Genomic DNA, 24,537 nt, shown 5'->3' with positions numbered 1-24,537 from the left:
TGTTTCAAGCGTTTGAATGTGTTTGTTTGCCAGCTTATGTATACATGCCTTTAATATTTAGGTGGAGCTTTCTGCAGTAAGATATTAGAGACGTTGACCTGTCATTTTTGTTTCACAATGGCTTCATTGCTTGTAGGAATGTGGAGTAGCTGGTGTGGATTTGAACCGGCAACTCGCTGATGAGGAGCAGAGGACCAGTGTATCATCAGAGACGAGACTAGACTCCTGACTATACCATTAAGAGCATGAATATTATCCTGTGAGTAAGTGTGTCTGTGTGTCCTCATTCACTTCTCGCCTTTTTCATTCAGCTGTAATTATAGAGCATCACCTCCAAGATTTCACTTCCCAGAACTGCACTCTTTTTTTCACCTTCCTCTCTGCTTCATTCACTTACCAGACCTTCAGTTTACCCCCTGCAGCAATCCAGTCAACCTCCTGACCCCTTTTTCACTCCTCCTAGACGTCCTCTACTTCATCATCCTCTTTTCCCACTCATCCTTTTCTCTCTCTCTCTCTCTCTCTCTCTCTCTCTCTCTCTCTCTCTCTCACACACACACACACTCTGGGAAGTCATGTGACTTCTCTGAAGCAAAGCCCTATAAACCAGCAGCAGTTGGGGGGCTCACTGTCTGTGCAGCTTGCGATTGGCTGATCAGATGCTTTTCAATGTGGGAGCGCAGAAAAAAAAGCAAACACAGTATGGACCCCCTGTTTCCTCCTTGAAGTACCGAATGGGTTTCTTCACTTTAAGAATGGGGGTGGAGGAGGGTGTGCACATTTCGCAATAAACCAGCATTCACAGCAGATCAATGGTTCTCTGGGAAACCATCTCATTCACACATGCAGGACACACACACACACACACACACACGCACTCATAAAGCTGATCATAAACCATTTAATGTTGAGGTTGTGTCGATGGTGATCACTTACTCTAATCACCTTTTTAATTACAGCCTTGATTTAAAATGCACTCAGATATTAATAGCTCCCACTACAGGAGCAGGGTGAGATTCTACATTCACGTCAGCAGGCTATTAGAAGTTTAGAAACATAGTTTGAGCGCAGTGCTAAACACAAAATGTCGAACAAAGAAAGCTTACATGATAGTAAAGGTGTCTCTGTTTAGACCATACAGTGCAGCGTGGTACACTCCTGCGTCAATAGTGTAGTGGTGCAGTAGTGGGGTTTACAGGTACTGTACAACTGTTTTTCTGCACCCCTTGCTGTGTGCTGAGGTGATCACATTGCTCTCATAATAAAAGGCAGAAAACAGCAGATGGCTGAAATAAACCAGGGTGTCTAAAGGCCGTGACCATCTAGAATTTAGTACATAAAGGCTCATTGAATCCATCCATTCATCCATTAATGTTGTGTCATGATTTGGGGAATGCAGTTGACAAAACAGTGCCAAAACTTCCCTTTACGCACAAATCTCTGCTTCCTCTTCTGGGGGTGTAATATGGAGCACATCACCAAGGGGGCAACCTGACAAAATACAAAATACACGGGCACCTCAACAAGCTTAACTCCAATCAACTGAAGTTTGAGGATCTTCTCACTCCATTCAGTAAATAAATAAAAAAATATCTAGCAATAATAACACAGGCTCTCTTAAGTACAACCAAATCTGCTGTTTGTAAGTGGACACAAATTTGAATCTAGAATCTTTGTCGCACTAGGTGAGTAACGCTCAGCTAGTTTTGGCAATACCGTCAATTCATTTAAATTACCATCGTGGATTATATTGCAGACGCAACGTAGCTGTGTTGATGTGGAAGGTAAACAGGGCGACAGGCATGTTTCTGGGAGCACCGTGGTAACGGTCAGGGGACAAAACTCTTTTAGAAGAGAAAGCTCCAAAGGCACTCCATAACATTAACATGACGAGAAAATTTCCATTCGTCATCAAAACAGAAGAAATTATGGAGGGATGAATAGTGGAAGAACACCGGGCCGTGCACGGATGATGGCTCGGTGTCTATTATATAACTTCCCAGTAGCCTCCCACAAACTTTTCCTACTGCTGTCCATTCATCTCTCATATTAATGTTGGATGCACAATGTGTGTGTGTGTGTGTTCGAGAATGACACCGTGAGCTGGAAACAAATCCGGAGTGTGAGTAAGCGCGAGTGTTTCAGCTATTCCAAGGAAGGAAATTTTAAGGAGGGCATGGTTATTTAAAGTCCACTCATTCAGACAAAGACTCAAAAGAGCATTCTTTTTAGATTAGATTAGATTAGATTAATGCCACAGTGGGGAATTTTCGTTGAGATGGTGTCATTTCAGAGGACATAGAGATGGTTTTTATTATATTATATTATACATATATATATATATTTTTTTTTTTTTTCACTGATGCATTTCTCCATTCATGCACATGCGAAATTTCCCTACTGTAGGACCAATTCTAGAGGAAATTACTGTACATCCACTGTATTCCTTACATTAATAATGATATTATTATTAGCATATTACTACACTTTTGTCACTTGACATATTTAATGAGTCCTGAGATTCTGCTCCTGCAGCAACAATATCACGTGACGGTGTCTGCACGTGTCCAGTGTTGTCAGTGCTTCTTTGTCAGGAAAATAGCCAAGTCATTCATTGCCTCAAACAACCTGTTTTGCACCTTGAGGTCACCTCGGGCGTCTGAGCTGCTCCTTCTCGAGCACAGTCATCTTTAAACTCGCATTTACAGGAAAACTATTTCGGGGGAGGAGAGAAGATAGATACGCTGTGGTTTGTGCTCAGAGATAAGATCAGTGGTTGTGGGATGTTGCTGTGCATTTATTTGGTTAAATGACTCCCATATGGTTTTTATTGATCCACGTTGCTCCACACCCCCTCGTGCCTCCTTTTCTCAGTGATGGTGAAGGAATGATGGAATGCCGCAGGGTGAAATCCCTGGTTTTCCTGGAAGCTTGTCAGACTTTATCAGAAGCGGCTGTGACAATACCAGAGCTGATGGGTTCCACCGAACGTATTTCCTATAAGCAGTGAAGGGCCAACAAAAAGCCTTCCTGGAAAAAATCATCATCAAGCCGGAGGAGCCTTCCTGGAAGAGAGCAGTGGATTGCATGTTTCATGGCATATTCCGAACCTTTTAATATTCTTTCCACCTTCTGAGCGCCACTCTGTTGACTTTGGCAGCGGCTCAAGAATGAAAAGAAAACAACCGTCAATAAACCACATTCTGCTCAGATTATAGCAAACAAAAATTTATATGAACAGCATTTTTTAGGCTAAAATATTCCATTAAATAGTGATAGCTTTTTATTTTAGCACAATCATTCATCTTTACTTGGATATATTTAATTGATGAGTATTTATTCAAAAGTTGACAGGCATTTTGAAAAGAGCTAGAGCACTTGGAGAGCGCAAACCTCCGGCAAGCAGCATCATGCCACCCCCAACACAATTTCCAAAAAAAAAATATATAAATATGTATATATTTTTTGACCTAAAACATATAATTGCTTGTCCTTATTACCGCAAAAACAACTCTGACTCTTCTCTTTACACAATCCTTCTCAATAGAACACAAGATTATTGTTTTCCATATTTGCATATAAACACACTTTAAATAAATTTTTTAAATGTGGACAAATAATAGAATGAATAGAAAACATCAGCATGGAGTGGGTAACTTCCTGTCAGAGGCAGCAAACCGCTGTGGAGTTGGACACAGTCGTCCTTCGCCGAAATAGTGAATCACTGTGGAAAGAGTTTGAATGGGTGTGTGAGATCCATGGGAGCAACAGAGGACAAAATATTCCTGAAGATTCCAGCTTGAATGTCCAACAGGGGTCATTGGGAACATAGAATGAGTCAGAGCGAGCTGAGCCGGCACATTCACAGGGCCTGACTGTCGGTGACTCAAGCTGCATTATTGGAATATTCTGGTGGAATTTTGAGACGGTTTGTCTCTTTGACTGCGTCACTTTTAGGAATAAGTGTTGTCGGAATGCTTCTCTTAAATGAACGTACACTGCCGTCATCAAACATGAAGTCTTATATAGTCCACCATTAATATAGAGAGATAATCGCCATACATATGTAAGTACTGATGTAAATATGTTTTTTCCTACAAGAAAATCACTTGAAGACATAAGCCTGCCCGTCTAGATCTGCAGGACCACAGCTGTACTGAGGAGCCAAGTAGGAAGGTCTACTAGAACGTACACACAATGTTCTATGAAACGCTTCTGTAATAACCACAATACATGCTACATGGGATGGTGTCAACACAAGAATGGTGAGGGTGAGAGTTCGACACCACATTCAAAAAGAGGGTTGAGACGTGCCGCCTTGTTGTTTGGTAAGCGGCTCACAAGCCAGAGGAGTGTAGACGTCCCTGCTATATAGTCAGCTATGGAAACATTTAGTCGAGTCACGTGACCAGTCCTATACTCTCATATTGTCCCTTACATAATAGCCATGACAAAATGGAATCTGAATTCACCTCGCAGGGCCCCACCGACTGAGCTGAAGGCGAACCTGAAAGCCAGCAGTACCTGGATCTGCTTTGGTAATGCGTGATGATTAACATCCGGGATCGACGTTCCTGCCCTGTAATTACCCCCTGTCCTTTCCAGATGTTTGTCAGTGAGTTGTTTCTTAAACGTATTTTTAAAAACCATTCATCTTTACGTCACTTTATAAACTCACACTGCATGTCTCATGTAACGCGCGCACACACACCTCATTCTCTCCAACGCACCAGTCGAGCCATAAAAACTCAACTCAATTAAAGTGCCTCTTTCCTGGAAGCCAGACACAACACGAGGTATGCAGGGAATGGGAAACGTGTGAGTGGACATTCATTTTAACTTGCAAAACACACAGCCTTTCATACGCACACACACACAAGCTATAGATTGGGCGCTTACTGAAACCACTGAGCATCATAAATCTTTTCCTCGTGGACCCTCTTCACCAAGCCTGACCTTATACACACAATGTATAAATGGAAGTCCGCACACACACACTCCTCTGTGTCTCTCCGGAGGACACCGTCCTCTCTCAGCCCCTCGGGCAGGATGTATAAAACCCCGCCGCATTCCTTCCCAGTTAGGTCCAGCCCAAACTTTCTACAAAGTAACTTCTGTGTCAAAGTGTGCGTGAGTGTGCGTGGACCTCGCTGAGTGCTTCTGGTAATCCCTTTTGTTACTGTACGCTGTGTTCGTGTTGTGGGGTGTGTCCAAAAAACTTTAGCTCCCTCCCTTTTCTATACATCCCCTGATTCCTATGGAATTTACCCACAATGCACCAGCAGAGAAAACAAGAAGTGATGATTACAGTCATTTTAAACCTTCTTGAATTTGTATCCAGTTCAGCTCTTTAAGGGCCTGCCAACTGAATAAACATGGCAGTGTTTAACCAGGAAATCCCATTTGTCGGGAAATCTTGTTGCTGGAAACCAGTGTGCGTGACCAAACAAGAACTGACACTCCAGGATTTCTTGGACCTGTTCTGTGACTCTTGCAGTTGAGGTTACGCATAACAAGAGGGAAAGTACTGATTCTGAGGCACACACTCAAATACCTTTAAAGTTGTTAAAGATACATCACCACTGACTTTTTAAAGTAATGTGATTTGATATCATGGGCCATACTTGAAATACAATCAATCGATAAAAACAATGGCAGGAGAAAATGCCCGCAAAACTCTCTTACCATCACAGCTCTGTTGAAACGGTTTAGATGATGTTTCTTAAACAAAAGAGTGCGCCTCAAAGGAAGTCACAAGGCTTGGAGACTCAGTTAGGGAGGCCAGACTGGCTTGGTGTAGAGGAGAGAGAGGTTGAACGCGAAAGAGGGAGAGGAAGACAACCACTGAGGTTCATGGATCTGAAGAGGATGGGTGTCACCAGGGAGCACACACAAGACAGCCAAAGAGGATGAAGGGGAAGAGGATGACCTGCTGATGGGAACTGCTGGAAGCAGAAGAAGAATGGCGCTGCTTTATTGAAACACAGTTTCTGCGCATGAATGTAATCCACTTGATACACTTGCAAACGTGTCCTTGGAGGATGGTGCTGAAGCTGCTCTTTGTTTGGTCGGCTTTGTCCTGATAGTACTCGGTACTAATGAGAGTTGGGTCCCTTTCGTTTGATGGCCTGCACCAGAACCACCTGCATCCAGAATCCAGCATCTTTCTATATTTTTGGTGTGGAACATGCATCCTTACATACATCCTGTAGCCAGCTAGATAGACAGCTATACTGAATGTTTATGTCAGTCCATTAGTTCCAATTCATTTAATACTTTACTGATATTAATTTGCATTCACAGCAGTAAAAATGTCATGTGTTGCTTAATAACTTGTTTTAATGGTTATGATTGCATTTGGTGCTACAATCAACACTTTGTCAATTTTAAGAAATCATTTTAACACTATACCAAACCAGATCACATTACTCATATTGCAGTGCCAAGCCTAAACTCAAGAAAACTTCATAGTTTGTAATAAATAAAGAATTTCTAAATACATTTTTAAAACATTGATATGTTTTGAAATAAATCACCTATAGCATTGCCAAAAAACTGGTTCATGCACTGTCTTGAAAAGATGACCACACCTCAGTGCAGAGTAAATGTGCCAGTTTGTGAGGACAGAAGGAGCAACAATTATCTGGATATCCATCAATATAAGCTTTGGATGTCCTTGGAAGACAGTTTCTCAGGAAGAAATGGGAAAGACAGAAAATGACGCACAGAATGAGTCAAAGACAAAAAGCTTTCACTTTTGTAAAAATAGTGCTCTTTAATATAAATTACTGAAATATCTTAGAAATATAAATATGTGCAACGTTCCTTTTTCATTTATTTTTTTCTTTTGTAATGTCATTTCAGGTATTACAGCTTGTTTTTGCCAGACTAGTGGCCAGCCTTATTTCTTAACAGAGTCTTTATAAAAGACAAATGACTGTGACACGTGATGACCACCGGATGCTACACATGTACAACGTGATGCAGTAGAACAAGACTGAAATCTGACAGCTTTTGTCTTAATGTTTGAACAAAAGGCGTTTCTACCTAAAAACTCATCTTGGGAAGACGTGTGTCCCCATGACATTCAACTGACACAATCCCTCTTTAGAGTTAATGACAGGAAGATAGATGGTTAACATTCCCACACAGAAGCCATCACACTATAGTTTTCAGGAGGGAGGGAAACACCCAAACAAAAGTTGAGCCAGATGCACACACGCATGGATAATGGCTGTTGTCAAAACAAAAGAGACACATTTAGCAAAAGCTTATGTTGGATCTCAATAGCTTCATATTTGCTTCGTCATCATTGCGCAGTGTTCGTAATTCAATTTCAACGTCTCAACCAAGATCACTGAAGTTGCTGAGTGAGCCGGTAAATCCGCTTTAGAGAGGAACCCATTGATCTAAAGCCTTTACTGGTTTCGTAGAAGAGTCAGCAATAATTAGATTTTATGGTTTGAATACACTTGAAGAAGCCACAAGTGATCGATACTGACACATTGCCGTTTTTGTCTGCATAAACATTATGTTTGCCATGTCTTCAGCCCTGGGTGGTTCACCCAAAATATACAAGGTGAAGTCACAGGACAGCCAGAATTTCCAACATACAGCTGACACCAAAGATAGCCACAGTTCTGCATTAAACAAACAGCATATTTTCAGATGGAAAGGGCTGAGAGCGAATAGAGTTCTAAAGGTAAAAGCTAATCGGTTACACCTCAAAGGCAATCAGTTGCCACTTTTACAACAAAAACAAGACTTCTGCTGTTGTGTTTGGTCCCACGCAAAAGCTTTTGTTTCACTAACAAGATTTCTCCCTGCAAAAGATGGCTGTTCTATGTCACTGTCACAGATGACAGAGAGAGTGGATGACAAGTAGCAACGAGTAGATGCAAGAGAAACGGTAAGCCATGTTTGTCTAAAAGGAGCTGTCCTACTGGTGTGTGTGGGTGTTTGCAGAAACCACCAGCCCACTTCTTTGTATGAGGCAGAAATTGATAGAATACATCATTCTAGCTTTGTTCAAGCTGCATTCGACTCAAAACAATTGCCTTCATTTAGGCCTTCCAAAACTCAAAACTTAATTTGCGAGGGATGTTAAGACCCATAGGTGAGTATTACCAACATTGTTGTGACTTCTATTCTCATCCACGACCTAAACAATGACAACTGGGATGAATGAAAGATCACATCAAGTGACTGATAGAGCTGTCAACAATTCAACAGAGGTGCAAAGCCTGCAACATTTTTTTTTAAAGGAGACTTTTTTTTTTAACTGCACATTAGTAATTTGAGTTGTTTTGCATTACACACATCAGCAGCACAATGTTCTTTTACAACTTGAGTTCTGGGTGTTTTTTTTTTCATAAGCAAGGAAGATCTGTACAAACTGTTAATCATATTGTTGCTAATATACGTGTAAGGCAGGGTGGTCTTAGAAAAGATAACAGTATCAGCGACATGATCATATCTCTAATCAAATTTGGATTTAGTCCTGTTATAGTAACAGCTTAAAAATATTATACAAATTTGAACTTCAATCCACAGTGAATAATTTGTATGCTACTGAGGTCTTTCTATACAAAAGAAACTTCACAGATCTTAACTATGCCAAGCTGAGTTCTACAGACCGGTCAAGTAAGGGGTGATTATTTTTTAGAGTCATAAAAAAAAATTCAGGATGTGGAAGGACTCCCGACAGCGGGTGAAGTCAGAAAAATAAAAATAAATGACTGTATCGTTGAAGGCAAGTATGATTCCGTCTCAAAAACTCAAATTTCAATGAAGTCACAATCGACACATTCAAATGAGAGTTTGCCATGTCTGCGTTTGAACCTGTGTGGCCACCTCAACTTAAGCAGTTTTGATGAGCAAATCGGATGCAAGGTTCGCTACATGAATGTAGCAGCATCTTTTCTGTTCTCCCTACCCTCACACTCCAGCACACTGAAGTGCTGAACGTGTCAAAGTCAATTTGGAGACATTTGTTAAGCAAACTCACAAGGATTTCAGTTCGGTGTGTGGATCACTCCGCCGCTGTTGGCTAATATGGACCAACACTTTTCTACGAGACTCTGCTCTGCGTCAGTCATATCAAACTATTCAGACTCAATCGACCACCCTCCACAGGTGTGCACTTTTTGAGAGGCATGCAGACAAGGTATAAGCACGACTGGTCACCTCCTCACATGAGCCCCAATTAAAAGGTAGATTTCATCTGCTGTTTTGGGTCGCTGACCTCACATTGGCACCTACGGCTTAGTCTGATCACTCAAACATCATGAGCACACGTTGGTGTGTGCGCTGAGAACTAGTCTGTGCCGTCCTCCGGGCACCTGGTCCATGCAGTGGAACTAGGAAAGTTCCAATCAGTCAAATTGGTGCATCATATTCCTCAAGAAAGTCTCTAAGAGTTTGCGGTAGTTGCTCCGGGCGGCCAGACTCCCCAAAGCCTCGATTGTTCAGGGTTCGCCTGCACATGTGCTGCAGGGACGAGAGAGAATTTGTTAGGGGGCGCCGCAACTCCAGAGGGATCCTCTCGTTGCCTGTGTGAATCAGATAACTGCTGCAGCCCTTCATTTGGTTCTCATCTGATTTTTCTCCACACGCAGCTTCCTTGCAACTTCCAGTCTGACCTTTCCCCATGTAGTGTGCAATGAGTTTCAGCACACAATCAAACCGAGGAGGCTCCTGGGTACACTGGGAGTCCGGCTGCAGGAAAAATCCCCCTCCTTCACTGTGGATGCGCAGGTTTTTGGTGCCGCGGGAGGTCTGCACTGAAAGAGTGAAGAAGTAGTGGTGGTCTGAGGAGTCCCGGATCAGAAAAGTGCCGGGTGGTTCAGAGCGTAGTAAGGAGCTGGCCTCCCGTCCACCCACTGCGCCCCAGTAGAAGCCGCTCTCCTGGAGCTTATGCAGCGATCGCATCACCTAAAATACGAGTCATTGTCAGTTCTATATTTACCTCAATCAGGAGGACATTTTGAAGAGTGTTTGCAAGCACTCACCTGCTGGTAGTGTGCATGTGAGCTGAAAGGTTTAAAGTGATGCGGGCTAAAATTGGACCCCTGAACCCGGCTTTGAGAAGGGGTCACGCTGGTCATGGCGAGGGGGCTGTGAATGGTGGTTGTTACCATGGCGACATGGCCCCCTACCTCTGCCTTTTCTGGAGGCAGGGGGCCCAGAGAAGGAGTTCTGTCGGGCAAAGGCGGGCAGCAATTGGAGGAGCCAGGGGAGGAAATAGAGGGGGCTCGGGGTGAGGGTGGAGGGGTCACACACCGGGTCCAGGGCCCCGGGGCAGAGGAGTCTGATGCATCCAGAGAGGGGCTGGGAGAGAGCGCCTAAACACAGCTGGAGACGCAAATACAGCACAAGTTAGTGATGTTTATATTTATGTACAGACGAATACCAGTACCAAAATATGCCCGCTTGAATAATAGCTTCTCACTTTACACCCCCTGCAAGCACAGTTGTTGCAAATGTACCAGCTTGGACGGAGAGAAGACATATTCAGTTGGACCGGGCCCCTACTTTACTGGACCGGAGCCTGCTGCACCTTGCAGCCAGACAGCAACTGGATCCTGATTGCTTTCAATTGTCTTCGATCGCTCGGACCGCAACAGGGGATTTCAGAAATGGGGTCACAACACAGAACCATGGCTTTCCCCCCCCCACTCCACGTTGACGCTTTCAGTCCCCCTGATAGCGCCACAGTGTCCCCGGTCTCTGGTTACACATGTCTGAGAAGCTGAATTGAGCCATACAGGCTTTAGGGAAATTTTGAGCAGATGGGGCGCCATAACGGAACCGCCAGTTGGGAAGTCGGTCGAGCACACCCCGCCGGTGTAAAAGGCACTTATTCTTTGGTAGTAACGGTAAGCTCAGCGACACTTGACAGCTCGATACATCAACTCGGTTGCGGTAACAACTATATGTGCGGCGGGACCACTACAACTTACCTTGCGGATTTGCTCGGCTCCGCACCGCAACCTCTCGTTGGAAAAGGAGCAAATATGCAAACTACCCGAGAGTAGTGCTAGCTGAATGATTAACTCAGGCATTAAAATCCCAAAGACGAGTATCCAAAAGACTGTACGGGTGTCGTTCCTTCGCGGCGGCGTGACGGCGGCTTCTGCCGGGGAGTCCGTCCGTTTGTGGCGGAAGGTTACCGGAGGTTGTCTCCAGCGAGTCAAGCCGTAAGGCCCCGCCCCCTTCACTTCAGGCTCCTTACTGGAATCACCGGCGCACGCGCCAGCTCCTCTGTGCACGCACACACACACACCACAGGCGCACACGCACGCGCGCTCGGGCAGATTGCCAATAAATAGTCACGTGATCTGCCCTGCGCCGTTTCCTGGTACTGGAGCCATTCTCGACAAGCTGGACACAATTACCATATTTTATATTTTAGCACGCAGGTAGTCAAATATTTAGCTTGGCCTCTCGCGAAAACTATCCCCTGCTGCACACGGTTCATGATCTGAAATAAAGCTGTAAAACACTAATATTGCATTGTTGGCGTCCTTGATAATGGACACGGTCACTGCCAGGAACAGCTCCTGACAAAGTCCAATATTTACACACTTACAGGAATTATAAAAATAAAGGCGCATGCCAGGATTGACTGCTAGCAAAAACAAAAAGTGCATCCTCTGCTATGATCACTACCGTTAATAATAATGGAAAAAATAATAAAAAATGCACAGTGACGACAAAACGTGCGCAGGTCAGTGGCACCGGGAGCACTCGAGTTGGGCCTTCACCCCGGCCGTCGCTAACAAGAAATGACGTCATCACTGGCAAAAAGCAGCAGAACAACGCAATGAAAAACCTTCTAATTCTCCCGTCAAACAGCAATGATATTCCCTGCAACAAGCAATGCTCTCCACTAAACAACCTCAAAAGCCAGCTGAAGATAAAATGAAATGAAATGTGGTCACCCGGACCATCACACTGTTCCCCCTCACACAGTCAACACAGGTCAAATCATGAACATGGTAGAGCATCATGAGACCACACCAAGGATCTTAAAATAGAATTTATACATAGGTGGATAGACTGTGTCAGCATAAAGCATATTAAAATGTCATTAAGTTAAAAGCTACCACAAAATATATCACAAGTGAAGACGCTTCAAACAAATGACTATATTAAATAGTGCTATTAATGAGAGGCGGTATTAGATGGTTGAGCAGGGATCAATTTCATGGCAATGTTTATTAAAGCCACATCTTAAAACACAAATATTTAATGCAATCGCCCTGCCTCTCTATAATATATATATATATATATATATATATATATATATATATATATATATATATATATATATATATATATACATATATATATATATATATATATATATATATATATATATATATATATATATATATATATATATATAATGTGTTCAACCTCTGTCATCACATCACCACACATAATCCACATAATTTACACTTGAAATTCTTTTTTTTTTGCACGGCACAAAAATGACTTAGTCTTATCTCAGTGTCCTTTGTAAATAACAGCCCAGTCATCCAATGCTTAAATGTAATTTTTCTATCCATGAAGAAAGAAATTGACTCTTGACTTGCGATGCGGGTCTGAATGAACGGTAAATAAACAACATACAATCTGTAGATTTTCTACAGTGACGATTTCAAATTGCAGAGTATAAGTGACAAGATATACACACAATATAATACAATACAATCAAAGTAAAAATATTCAGTATAATATCTGCCAGTTCATGGCATTGACCGCAAGCGGCGCTGTCAACGAAGACTGTCGTTACGAAAGTCGATTCAAAACAGTGGCGTTTCAAACATGGCGGCTCCCTTGTCCTGGCGGAGGCTGGTACATTCTGTGTACTCACCGGTCATCGCCGGGGTTCTCACCAGGATATCCGACCGGCTTTTCCGTGCCCGGGACAGACGAGGCGGGTAAGAGGAGAGGCGGTCAAGTTCGGAGCCGGCATCGCAATGACAACGCGCTGGTGTCCTTGTCGTTCAGTGTGCTCTCCGGGAGCTGATGTTGTAACTCCAGATAAGGATGTTTTCCGGAAATCAGCATAACTACAGGTCAAACCTTTAATAGTGACGTTTTAGTCCGGCCAATGCCAGTAACCACAAATATTTGGCGGTTGTCTGATGGGCTCGGTCTCGACTGTCTACTGTCTCTATTTTAGATTCATGAACTAGTGTGAAAGACGCATGCGCTTCATTCTTTTCGCACTTTCATAACTGTCATATTGTTAGAATGCTATTGCTAGTGAATGGATATCCCCATAAAACCACATTGTATTGCTGAACTGAATGCGTTTTACTGAAGACTAAGGGCACATTTTTTTTTACATTTTTCAAATTTCAAGTTTTTCAATTTGACTTATTTTTAACATTGCAGTTATTGTACCTACCCTATCTATAGCTCAATCTGCTGACAGTAGCAGGTTAATGTGGTTGACTGAATGTTGAGCATTTATTTTCTTCTGAATAGTTGTACTATAGTAAGTAAACATGTCTTTAAAATGCTTTCCCAAACACATATGCCTTAAAAACCCTTATCTTTCATCGTTTCTTTCATTGGTTCAAGGGTCTATATTTCACCCTTGCAGGAAGAAGTTCATTCCATGGTGACCTTGGATACCATGTGTACTCTGTGGTTGTGAACTCAAGTGTCTGCTGTTAAACATGCATCCATCCACACATTAGTTTCACCTAAATTTTGCGCAACTACATGCTAAAGGGCTGTTACTGGCAGCCATTTTGATAGTCGACTAATCACAGACTAGTTTAATGATCAGTCGAGTGGACGGCATTTGACGTGCACAGGTTGAAGAGCACGCTGATAGGCCTGATTGTAGTGCTGTAAATAGTCATGAAGAAAGAAAAGATCTGTAAGTTGTTGTCAACTAGAGTTAATGGTCGTTTTGAAATCGCGTTTTAGACTTGAGACAAGTCCTTTACCAAAGTGCAGACAGACGTGCAATGTACCAAAAAAACACGTGCAGCAGCATGGTCATGATTGTGTTGGTGGACCTTGGAAGGAGTTGCAACACGGTTGCAAAGGATGGCAATGTACAAATCGTGTCCATGTGAAATAACTTGTGGAGGAACCATGGTCAACTCTTTCACTACAACAAGCCTATGTGTGGTTTCATACTATGCATATCTGTTGTCAACGACATGAATCATCACACCTGTCGGAATGTTGGAACGCTGAGGAATCATTGTTTCAACACTCTGAGAGGTGTGAACACTCTGGTCAGTCGATAATCAATTATGGCCTGTGGACACAATCAAATCATGGGATCACCAAAAAGATGTACAGTGGTACCTCGGTTCTCGACCACAATCCGTTCCAGAACGCGGTTCGAGAAGGGATTTGTTCGAAATCTGAATCGATTTTTCCTATTACAATGAATGGAAAAAGAAATAATGCGTTCCAAGCCTTAAAATAGGCTTTTGTAGGAGTGAATGTAGAGTGTCTGCTGCAGGTGCGCTGTTCCTCTATGTGTGTGGCCGCTGCATGTGGGAGGGGTTGCCGAGTGAGTGACGTCTCTCCAGAAGTGAAGAGGTGCCCGGTGCGTGTCCAGCTCTGAATGTGCGCTTCTGTGCAGTTTGGCTGTGACAAAGTCATAAACCAAGTAACGCTCTGTCCCAGACTCGCCTCATCCCTGTCCCAGCTCCAGCCCACAACAGGACATCAAACCCTGGAGTGTGAGCTCCAGCCTCGGAGGTGTGGAGAGCGAGCACCTCCCCTGTGACTCTCTACCACGGTCCAGTGTGGAGACAGGAAAGGTTTTACACCTCAATATGAAGAAAAAACAGTCAGTAAATGTAATGGGACACGTCTGCATACAGTGGCTGCGTTATACACAATAACAAAGCGCGTCGTGGGTCAGCTGATCGGTCCGCCCACGTTATGTTTTCTCCAGCTTTTTTTCGGGGGTGTTCCAGTTCTGGATTTTCGTTCGAAATCTGAAGCAAATAAATCTGCTCCGATTTGTTCGAATCCCGGGACGTTCGAAAACCGAAGTACCACTGTACATGTTTCCAACATGCAGATGCGAGCCCAAGGTTAATATTGTGTGTCAAGATTTGATGAGATATATTAGGGTAAGACTTAGGATCATTCATCAAATTGTCATTGAATGCTATGCAGAACACAAACTGTGACACTAATAACACTGTACACTGAACACTTCAACTTGATCCTCAGCATATCCATCTCTTTGATAAATACTAAATTGATAAATTGCTTTTAAAACACCAGGGTTAACCAGAAGGACATGTTGCGGTGCCAGTCTGGTTCAAGGGCATGGGTTGTCTGAAGTTGACATCTCTGTCAACCATATTTTCTATTAGATGCTCAACAATACTCTGGTGGTTCGTCAAACACAGCTATTGTCTATGTCTGTATTGTGATGCTGTTGATTCATGGTCTTTTGTTGCGCTGATGGGAAATGGGTAAGTTCAATGACATTTCACGCAACAGTGTAAGCAGTGTTCCTCCGGTCAGCCTCTTCCCGACAATGGCTCTATACAAAGCTGAGGAGGACTGGTTTTCCTGGTTTGGTTTTTTGGAAGAACCTGACCGACACACAGCCTCTTAACAGCAAACAACATTTTGTGTGAGGAAGTTGCGCAGCCATTGAAAAGCAGTTTTCCCAGCAGAAGGGTGAATGTTGAGAGGTACGGTCAGGAACTATTGACCTGTATGTGTCACTGGTCACGATTGATCTGTTTGGTTTCATTCAGCTCTGGATTAAACCAGATTCTCTTACGAAAGGAAAGCCTTCTTTAACCGGGAAATGTTGGTGGAATATGACACTTTGTGACAACCTGAAACTGTTTCGCTGCCGACATGCTCCATGAGCAGAATACTCTGGCCGAGTTACTGCTACAGTGTCCTTGGGCAAGACACCTCTCCTGCCTTGCCATTTGTAAATGTGCTTGATCGGACCACTGCTAGGCCGCTGTAACTACAGACATAGCTTAGCGCCACTGGAGTGACTGTGGTATGACTGGATAATGGTTTCTGTGAAACACATGTGGAACATCGCTCTTTACTGTGAAAGTACGAGCCATTGTTAAATACAATGATAATGTTCATCATAGATGAGATGTCCTACCAGTGAAATGTGTGGATTCAAAACCACAAAGCCAAATTTCTTCAACAGTGTACTAGAAATCAAAACCTGATCGAGTCAGACTTGATTTCAGCTTTCCATTCCAGTAAATGTGGCAGAGCGTCGTTTGCAGTCACTTGGCACCATGTCTTCTTTTGGAAGACAAATGATCGGAGTTTCCTTAAACAGCCTGTCATATCTTAAGAAGAGATAAATGCATCTGGTTTCTCATTTGACAGCCAACCTGAAGCCACTTAGGCTGGTATTTCTTCCCGGTTTGAGTGGAACATTAACTACCTCTTTAAAATCATAAAGTGGAATTAGCAAATGGCTTAAGAAGTCATAAAATGTGCTGGATTTGATCTCAACTTTTCTTCCAGGTCGGTTTAAGGAGGTCCTAATGTGCAAGTTTTATAAAACCTATTCATTTGATCATTTTATTTTCCATTGTTCTCATTATTCCTTCGGTCTCTGCGCTGCCCCCATTCTAATTTAAAACCAGGAGAGTGGCTTCCTGACTATCCACCATTCTTATCTTGGCTCACACAGCCCTACTTTTACTCCTCACTAAACATCATTGATGAGGTAACACCCTTTCATAGTGTGGCTTTGATATGGTATTTGTGGTGTGCAGTGGATTGCATTATATCTTATCTTCTTTCTTTCATGATGATACACCAGTAATGGTGCTGATAATGGTGCTGATAATGGAGTGAATTCCAGCGTTTACTGGAATTGGTTGAAATCAAAACAGAAAATGAATTTTCTGATCACTTCAAAGAAATGAGTTGTATGAATGAGGTCACTGAAATGAAATGTGGCTTTTGACAGCTTAATCTTGAACTTTTTCCCCTGCAGGTCCTCTATGCTGCTGCTGGCTCCGCTGCTTGCAGAGGCCGACACAGCACCCAAACGGGTCTCCAGTCCTGCTGGGTCAGCGGGAGCCCGCAGCGCAGCTCACCTCTGCCCGCATTTCCGATGGATGGCCGACCACGTGCCCGTTTTCAGGGTACCGGGGACGCAGGTCCACATTCTCACATCGCCAGACGAGTTCTACCAAGCCATGAAGGTCTGTGTGTTTTGTTTTTTTTCAATGAAATGGGAATCATGTGCCCGCATTGACTTCCAGAAATCATTTCCCCAGCTTTTCTGCTCAAACTAGTTCCTGAACTCAGTCATAATCCTGCAGTGATACCTTAGACGTCAACACTATCGTGTGTGTTCCTGCACGGAGCCGGCACCTGGGATGAGTCACCACTTTGGAATTCTCTTGTGGTTCCACCAGCTGTTGAGCCTTTTCTGAGGCAAAGAAGGAGTCACTTAACCAGATTTGTGTTTCTGGAAACATCCAACTCCTAACAATGGGCTTCTGATTTGAGTGATGCTCAAGAATGTATTGAGGACAATACAGTTAAACAATTATTTCAACGTTCAAGAATGCTGAATTATTTTAACTTGGTAAGACTTAGATTGCGATTTTGGTCAAGTTTCTATTGAGATGATCATTTATGCAGGAAATAAGACGAAAAAGTGAGAGCTATTCCGGAAAATATCCAAATATTGTTTAAAGACTATGACTTGTGTTTAACTTTTAAACATAAACAATGAACCTCACCGCACATGCTCAATGGCGATGGGAGTCAGATCCACGATCAACGTGATTTCCATGACTTAGTTCCACTTTTCACCAAACTAAGCGTATGTCATGTGTTTCACCTATTATTCACTGTTGATCGAGGTGAAGGAGAGGATCACAGTAACATGTTTGAATTTTAAAAATACATGCAGAAAAGACATACGCCAGACGCCAACCAGCAACACACAGGGATGTGCTGTAACCGCTACACTGCCACTAAGTCACGTGACCTGCTGTTCAGGTGAGCCTTATAGCCTTACGTATTTGTAGCATCTGGCTCTTTGCAGCAACTCAATAAAGAAATGTAGCTCTTAGTCTATGACTGGTTGGCCACTCCTGATTTCAACTTTTGTTCAGCCTAAGGAATCCTTTCACCTTCCAAAAGCCAAAGTTCAGCCCTGCTGGTACCAGCTCAACTGTGAAGATGACGCTTTGACCCAAATTATTTCAAAGTAGACTTTAAATTTATGAAGCCTTTAGCAAAAACAGAGAGAGTATGTTTCATCTATACAAGCAAGCGTTCAAAAAGAACTTTGGGAAATGCATTTTTAACATCTAGGATTATAATTAAAACAAAAAAAATCTCCTCCATGAAACTCAAAGAAGTCGGTTTTGTCCATGGCAGCACAGCAAGCCTCCTTCCTTACTTCTCCATTTGAGCTTTCACTTACTGTTTTCCTCCCAGAAGCTTTTCAAAAGAATGGTAAAACCCTGAATGTAGTACCTAGAATAAAGGAGCTGCGTGATATTAGCAGAGACAGGACACATCAGTTGATTAAATTAAGTTTGTTTTTACGTAACTTAAAATCACATGCACCTTGTTGAAGGACTGGACGGTTGAAGTTTCCCGTCCGCCTCCAGAAGGCATCTCAACAAGTCCTGGAATGGTCCAGCCCTTAAGAATAACAAGGAAGCTGTTTCTTAGCGTGTCTTTGTGATTTCAAATGAGCTGAGCAACATCTTGTAGTTGGGTGTTTTACACCCATTTACAACACTGTTCCACCTCTCAAGAATCTTCTATAAATAGGTGACATTCAGAGTTCTTTGTCCTCGTCTGTCATTTGTCATTTGACAACATTGCAGCTTTCCAAGAATAACAGGAAGTACTTGTGATTAAATTGATGAGGCTTTGATCAACCTTGGACATAAATGAATGACTGTAAACCGCAAAAGGCCTTCGATAGCACAACATAGAGATTATAGTACTGCACTCAAAATACACTATGATGACAGCACTAACTCGCTACGATTAAATATATAAATCATCGATACGCCTAAAGATGCTGATTCACTTTGTGGAATCAAACGCCTCTAAAATACTGCACATTTTTATCAGTAGTTTTGGATTGTTCTTCTTCTTACACTGGATCATGTGCCCCCAGGCCCGGATCAGGACCGCCAGGAGACGAGTGGTGTTGGCTTCACTCTACCTTGGAACCGGACGTCTAGAGCAGGAGCTGGTGAGAACTGAACACCATCTGAGGGGTCAAGATGCCAGATAACAGCGTGCGCTTGTCTGTCCTTTTGAACCCGTAGTGTAGAGTGTGTGCACGTAATTGTTGGTGGCTGTTGTTCATGCTCACAGGCACAACAACTGTGACCCAGAACTGACCACAGTCTGGACGCAGCTCACGTTCAAGGACTTTTTGTGGTGGCTTTCGAAGCAGGGAGCACCAGGAACTGCAATTTCTCTGGAAAGAAAGCCTGCCCGCTCTGTTTTAATTTGGGAGGCATTTCCAACATTGCACTGGCAAATGTCATTTTTGCCTTTTTAAGAATAAAATATTCTCCTTCTTCTTAAGATGTTTCATTTGATTCACCTTATTTTTTTCTTCTTTTATACTTCATTTATATATCCATTCATATATATTTCATATATTGATATTCATATATATATTGTGCTTTACCTCATGAAGACTAATACATTGAAATGCATTTTCATGACTGTAAAAAAATATTTACACCTTTGGAAAGATTCTTTTATGTTAAAATTTGTTGCAATATATTCCACAAGAGTTGCCTCATGACTGTTTTAGTTACGTGCGAGTCATCTCTTGAAAAAGTGCCTCTCGATCATGAGCCCGTCTAACGTGTCTGCAGGTGGACTGTATGCAGGACGCTCTGCTTCGCTCACAGGAGGAAGGTCCATCTCCAAACCTCAGAGTCTCAGTTCTGCTGGACTACACGCGCGGGTCAAGAGGTGTGTGATTGAAGTGTCCGTCCGCGTGGTTTTCCACCTCCTTGACTCGTCGCTCCTGGACTCTGCAGGTGTGGTGAACTCCAGGACGATGCTGCTGCCATTGCTGCAGCGCTTCTCCTCCCAGATGCGGGTGTCCTTGTACCACACTCCGGACCTACGGGGTCTCCTGCGCCTGCTGGTCCCTCAGCGATTCAACGAGACGATTGGAGTCCAGCACATCAAGGTCTACCTGTTTGATGACAGCGTTATCATCAGTGGGTAGGTCAAAGGAGCAGTCAAAAGGAGCGGTTTGAAGTTTAAATGACACCTTCCCATGACCCCTGACCCCCTCTTGTTGTCTTTCAGTGCCAACCTGAGCGACTCCTACTTCACCAACCGCCAGGATCGATACGTGCTGCTGGAGAACTGCAGGGATGTGGCCGACTTCTTCTCCAACCTGGTGGAAGCTGTGGGCGACGCTTCTCTCCAGCTTCAGCCGGACGACTCTGTCAGCATGGTGGAGGGCATGGTTCACCCTTATAAAGGTAGGGCCCACAAGCAACCCCCAACAAACAGATGGAGCGTTACGCATGCTCACGACACTCACACACACAGGCATCCATGTCAGGTATTGCTGCCTTCTGATAGGCCTGATCGTGGATCCTTGACTCCTTCTAGACACAGAAATGTAGTTCCCCATTCCTCCCAAACATTTAGCCAGCCACTCCTGGAACTCACTTGACAAGTTGGATTATGAGTGTGTGGTGTCAGGAGGTTATGAGATAAAAAGAGCCTGCTACCCGGAGCAGATGAAGAAGAGCGCGACAATGGGAACCAAAACCGGTTTTGGTTGCCATTAGAGCCTGAGTGAAAACATCGGGTGCTATTTTTATTGTCTTCGCAGGTTCAAAGATAGAAAATATGTGGATCATTTATTTATATACGTGTTAGTTGTGTGTTTCTTGTATTACGTTCACAACACAGAATGACCGCCTGCCGCACATGTCCGTAACTGGAGCAGCGGCTGCCCGGATGTCAGTTTGAGGCTGAATGACCTCATGTCTGCTGCAGGACTGGACCACAGCGGTAACAAACACCAGGAATAGAGTTGTGATGTTGTTGGAAGATGATACAGAGGAGAGACACACAAGCGCACACGCACACTTGTACACATCTGTGATAATAGCTGATGAACCTACAAAGGCACTCAGGCTTTTGGAAAAGGCTATAAAAAGCAGCTCTGGAAAGAGTGGAGATGTTGTTCAGTGAAACATCCAGTGTTTTGACTTTTTTCATCCCGGTTTTACTGATGCCTGTGCTGATTAAGGCAGACGACTTGTGTAACATTTGTCTATTTTACTGAGCCGCGTCATTAGGGCTATTTCTAGACTTGTCTCTTCAAGATGTTTCAGGTTTCTCTCATCGTGACGTTCAAGGAAATGCACCAATTGACTTCAGCATAGCAACGCTGATGTATGATGATTTGTTTTGTAACTCAGCGTTCTGCTCCAGCTTCTGTCAGAACTATTTTAAGTGCAGTCACTCATGTTTTTGCAGATCTACTGTGTGAACCACTGCTGAAATGCCAGTTTAATGCACAGCTGATGTTGAGTTCAGATCCTTGTCACACATGATGTCAGGTGAATAGACCTGGTCCGCTCTGCTGGTATAACACGGTGCTCATGGCAACTAGGAAGAAGACAAGATTTTGCCAGCGCTGCTCGAAAGCGCATCATGGAGGTGGTGGACGCTGCGCACCTGCGGCAGCAGTTGGTGAGCCTTTCTGAGGACGAGGGCCTGAGCGAATCGGACGTGGACACCTGGGTGTTTCCCCTGGTCCAGATGAAACCACTCGGGATCCAGGTGGACGAACAGGTCACCAAGGTGAGACCCCAAGAGATATTTAGACACCGCATCACTATTGTTGACGAATGACTCTGGGCCTCCAGCGCCTGCTGATGGAAGCACAGCCAGACTCCACTGTTTTCCTGACCTCCGGCTACTTCAATTTGACCCGGGCCTACATGCGGCTGGTGCTTGGCGCTGGAGCCAACTACCGCATCCTCACTGCCTCCCCAGAAGTCAACGGCTTCTACGGCGCCAAAGGTGTTGCGGGGGCCATCCCTGCTGCCTACATCCACATTGCCAGGCAGTTCTACAACCAGGTGTGCCGGCTGGGTCAAGAGAAGCGGATACACCTTCACGAATACCACCGGCCATTGTGGACCTTCCACGCCAAAGGTGTGTTCATCTGTTTTATGGAGCCCCAACAAGGCGTTTTATGATAAAAAAGGCTTATTAGAATTGACCAGAAAATATGACTATACATTTTGGCATCATGATTCCTCATTAATGTGCCTTGGGCTGTCTCATGTCTGGAGCAGAATAAGTCATCCCTGGGCTTGTTGTGGTGGGACGTAGCGTGAGAGTGGAACCTTCATGTTCATTCATCTGGTGACCTCACATTCCGTGGTTTTGGATGAGCGCGGGGGAATTCTGTGTCCGCGTCAGTTGTGGCGACACGCATGTCTTCCTCTCCCGCTGCAGGGCTGTGGTATTACCTCGGAGGGCAGGCACGGCCCTGTCTCACTCTCATCGGCTCTCCCAATTTCGGTTACCGCTCAGTTCACCGTGACCTGGAAGCTCAGGTCGCCATAGTGACAGAGAACGAGGAACTGCAGAGTCAGCTGCAGGAGGTGGGTTCTGGTGCTGGCGGCTGATGATGAGTCAGCGTTTTAACTCCCGACCTGTCTTGTGCTCAGGAGCAGCAGATGTTGTACCAGCGCTCCAGCGAAGTGTCCAGCGCCACATTCGAGCAGCCTGACCGCTACGTCAAGCTCTGGGTCAAACTGGTCACACCGCTCATCAAGAACTTCTTCTGAGGTGTTGACACGGGCATGAACTCCGACCTCAGTTAGGTACCCACTTTTGTTTTCTCCCAATTTGGTGGTAAAATAATTATATTATAACCTAAGTTCCGTGGATCATTTTGACATATTAGGAACAAAAAAAAAACTAAACCCTGTGGTGATTTATTCAGTAATAAAAAAACAACAACTATCAGCTCAAGTTTAAACGTGAAAGTCCAACATTTTTGACAAAAAATGATGAACCATCCTCTTCTCTTGTTTTGTCTGGGATAAGTGCAAAGTCGGCAGAATAAAAACCCAAACGTTCTCCACAGAAACACGCTGCGGCTTCTGTAGTCATCGTGGTCTAGTCCCAAATCGTGGGTCGCGTCCTCCACTTCCCAGCAGCTCAAATCCCTGCTGGGAGAGTGGCCCGACCAGCCGGCGTGTCGACTGACTCACGTCTAAACGCCTGAGTCACTGTTGATCTGATAGAGGCGAGTCAGGACTTGGTGGGGAAGAGGAGGGCGAGTTTCTAGCTCAGGAAGTGGGAGCAGTGATAAGGAAGTCGAACCTATAAAATGTTCACAGCAGAGGAGGAAACTGAGAGGGATACGGTAAATGACTGGAGCCTTATCTCTTCTCACCTGAATAGCAAGGAAGAAATGATGCTGAGTCACACGCTGACAAAAGGTGAACTGGTCACAGGTGATCATCGTTTCTTGGAACAACCGAGAGGTGCACCAATTACCAGCAGCACTGCACAGCGCCAGTGGAACCTGATTTAAATTCTGTGAACTACTGATTTTGGCATCTATTTTTATAATGCCCACATTTAGAACATGCAAATCATACGGGCTCTAAAAGTTGATCAAAATCGATTTAAAAAAAAAAATAGGTCTAATAGAAATGTAAAAACTCAACCGCCGCCCCACAGGACACAGGATCTTCAGCCGCCTGTGGCGCCACCTGCTGGAGAAGAATCTGAACACATAACCGAGAGGACTCCCATCGCACGAGGATGTTGTGAGGTTTGTGAAAACACTGAGGACTCCCGAGGAGATGAGAAGTTACGTCCTGGCAACTGCTTTGGGAAGATTTAAAAGACGCCATGCTCTGGATCGCATGGAGCGAAAACATTTTTGGGAGGGGAGAGACCCCTAATGATGGACATTGATGCAACAGTTGCTGTAGAAGCTGGTCCTAATAGGAGCGAACTGAGCCACGCAGCCTCTGGCTGTTCAGAGGAAATAAAGAACTACGTTTTCAAAATAAAACTTTCACTGGACTCTTAATTCATTAACAATGAACTTCCCTCAGACTTGATCATGAGGCTACAAAGGTACTACATAAAAGTACTGTAGAAGTTAAAATGGAATTTCAAGTAGAAAAGGAAGTTACTTGTTGTAAATAATCTGGCAACATTGACTTAAATTAAAATATAGATGTGTATTTGAAATTATTAAAAATATTAATAGACTAAAAGTTTGAAAGATCTTGTTGTTAAATGCAAAAATTATATATGTAAAAACTATTGTCAACTTTTGTATGAGTTTGAAATTGATTTTGAATTTGGTTGAAGTTCAGTGTTTCCTCCAAGTGTAAAGTTTTTGCAATTCAAATGTAGCATGACATTTTGAATGGAAAATGTATTTATTATTATGTACTGAATTTAAATCTAAGAATACTATTTTGTCACTTAGAATATTTTTTAATGCAAATATTTTTACTCAATGGC

The 24,537-nt window shown here is 43.6% G+C and overlaps 2 protein-coding genes across 4 annotated transcripts; one reads left to right on the top strand and one right to left on the bottom strand.

Moving 5' to 3' along the window:
- Positions 1-906: 906 nt before the first annotated feature.
- Positions 907-13,166, bottom strand: socs3b (suppressor of cytokine signaling 3b). 2 transcript variants are annotated; one of them, XM_053859542.1, is made up of 3 exons: positions 12,881-13,166; positions 10,011-10,353; positions 907-9,933 (listed from the first exon to the last, which is right to left on the bottom strand). In XM_053859542.1, exons 2-3 carry the CDS (start codon positions 10,137-10,139, stop codon positions 9,379-9,381), a joined length of 684 nt encoding a protein of 227 aa, XP_053715517.1. In that variant the 5' UTR covers positions 10,140-10,353; positions 12,881-13,166; the 3' UTR covers positions 907-9,378. The 2 variants fall into 2 exon arrangements, with proteins under 2 accessions (XP_053715517.1, XP_053715509.1); XM_053859534.1 differs by lacking the exon at positions 12,881-13,166 and adding an exon at positions 10,962-12,213.
- Positions 12,792-24,468, top strand: LOC128755625 (CDP-diacylglycerol--glycerol-3-phosphate 3-phosphatidyltransferase, mitochondrial). Of its 2 annotated transcripts, none has more exons than XM_053859461.1 (11): positions 12,792-12,947; positions 16,994-17,204; positions 19,154-19,231; positions 19,872-19,971; positions 20,040-20,229; positions 20,317-20,495; positions 21,644-21,834; positions 21,900-22,191; positions 22,498-22,646; positions 22,713-22,863; positions 23,737-24,468. In XM_053859461.1, exons 1-10 carry the CDS (start codon positions 12,832-12,834, stop codon positions 22,830-22,832), a joined length of 1,626 nt encoding a protein of 541 aa, XP_053715436.1. In that variant the 5' UTR covers positions 12,792-12,831; the 3' UTR covers positions 22,833-22,863; positions 23,737-24,468. The 2 variants fall into 2 exon arrangements, with proteins under 2 accessions (XP_053715436.1, XP_053715425.1); XM_053859450.1 differs by having other exon boundaries at positions 22,713-22,868; positions 23,737-24,465.
- The last annotated feature ends 69 nt before the right edge of the window (positions 24,469-24,537 follow it).

The sequence above is a fragment of the Synchiropus splendidus genome, chromosome 1 (assembly GCF_027744825.2).
Source record: "Synchiropus splendidus isolate RoL2022-P1 chromosome 1, RoL_Sspl_1.0, whole genome shotgun sequence".
NCBI lineage: Eukaryota > Metazoa > Chordata > Actinopteri > Syngnathiformes > Callionymidae > Synchiropus > Synchiropus splendidus.
Note: the sequence above shows the minus strand (reverse complement) of the source record. Positions and strands in the feature narration are given on the sequence as shown.

What these genes read in the sequence shown, in the direction of transcription:
- socs3b (XM_053859542.1), bottom strand. Translation starts at nt 10,139, where the DNA reads ATGGTAACAACCACCATTCACAGCCCCCTCGCCATGACCAGCGTGACC. An exon ending in CACATGCACACTACCAGCAG is followed by an intron (nt 9,934 to 10,010) that starts GTGAGTGCTTGC and finishes CTCGTATTTTAG; the next exon opens with GTGATGCGATCGCTGCATAA.
- LOC128755625 (XM_053859461.1), top strand. Translation starts at nt 12,832, where the DNA reads ATGGCGGCTCCCTTGTCCTGGCGGAGGCTGGTACATTCTGTGTACTCA. An exon ending in CATGGTTCACCCTTATAAAG is followed by an intron (nt 20,496 to 21,643) that starts GTAGGGCCCACA and finishes CATGGCAACTAG; the next exon opens with GAAGAAGACAAGATTTTGCC. An exon ending in GTGGACCTTCCACGCCAAAG is followed by an intron (nt 22,192 to 22,497) that starts GTGTGTTCATCT and finishes CTCCCGCTGCAG; the next exon opens with GGCTGTGGTATTACCTCGGA.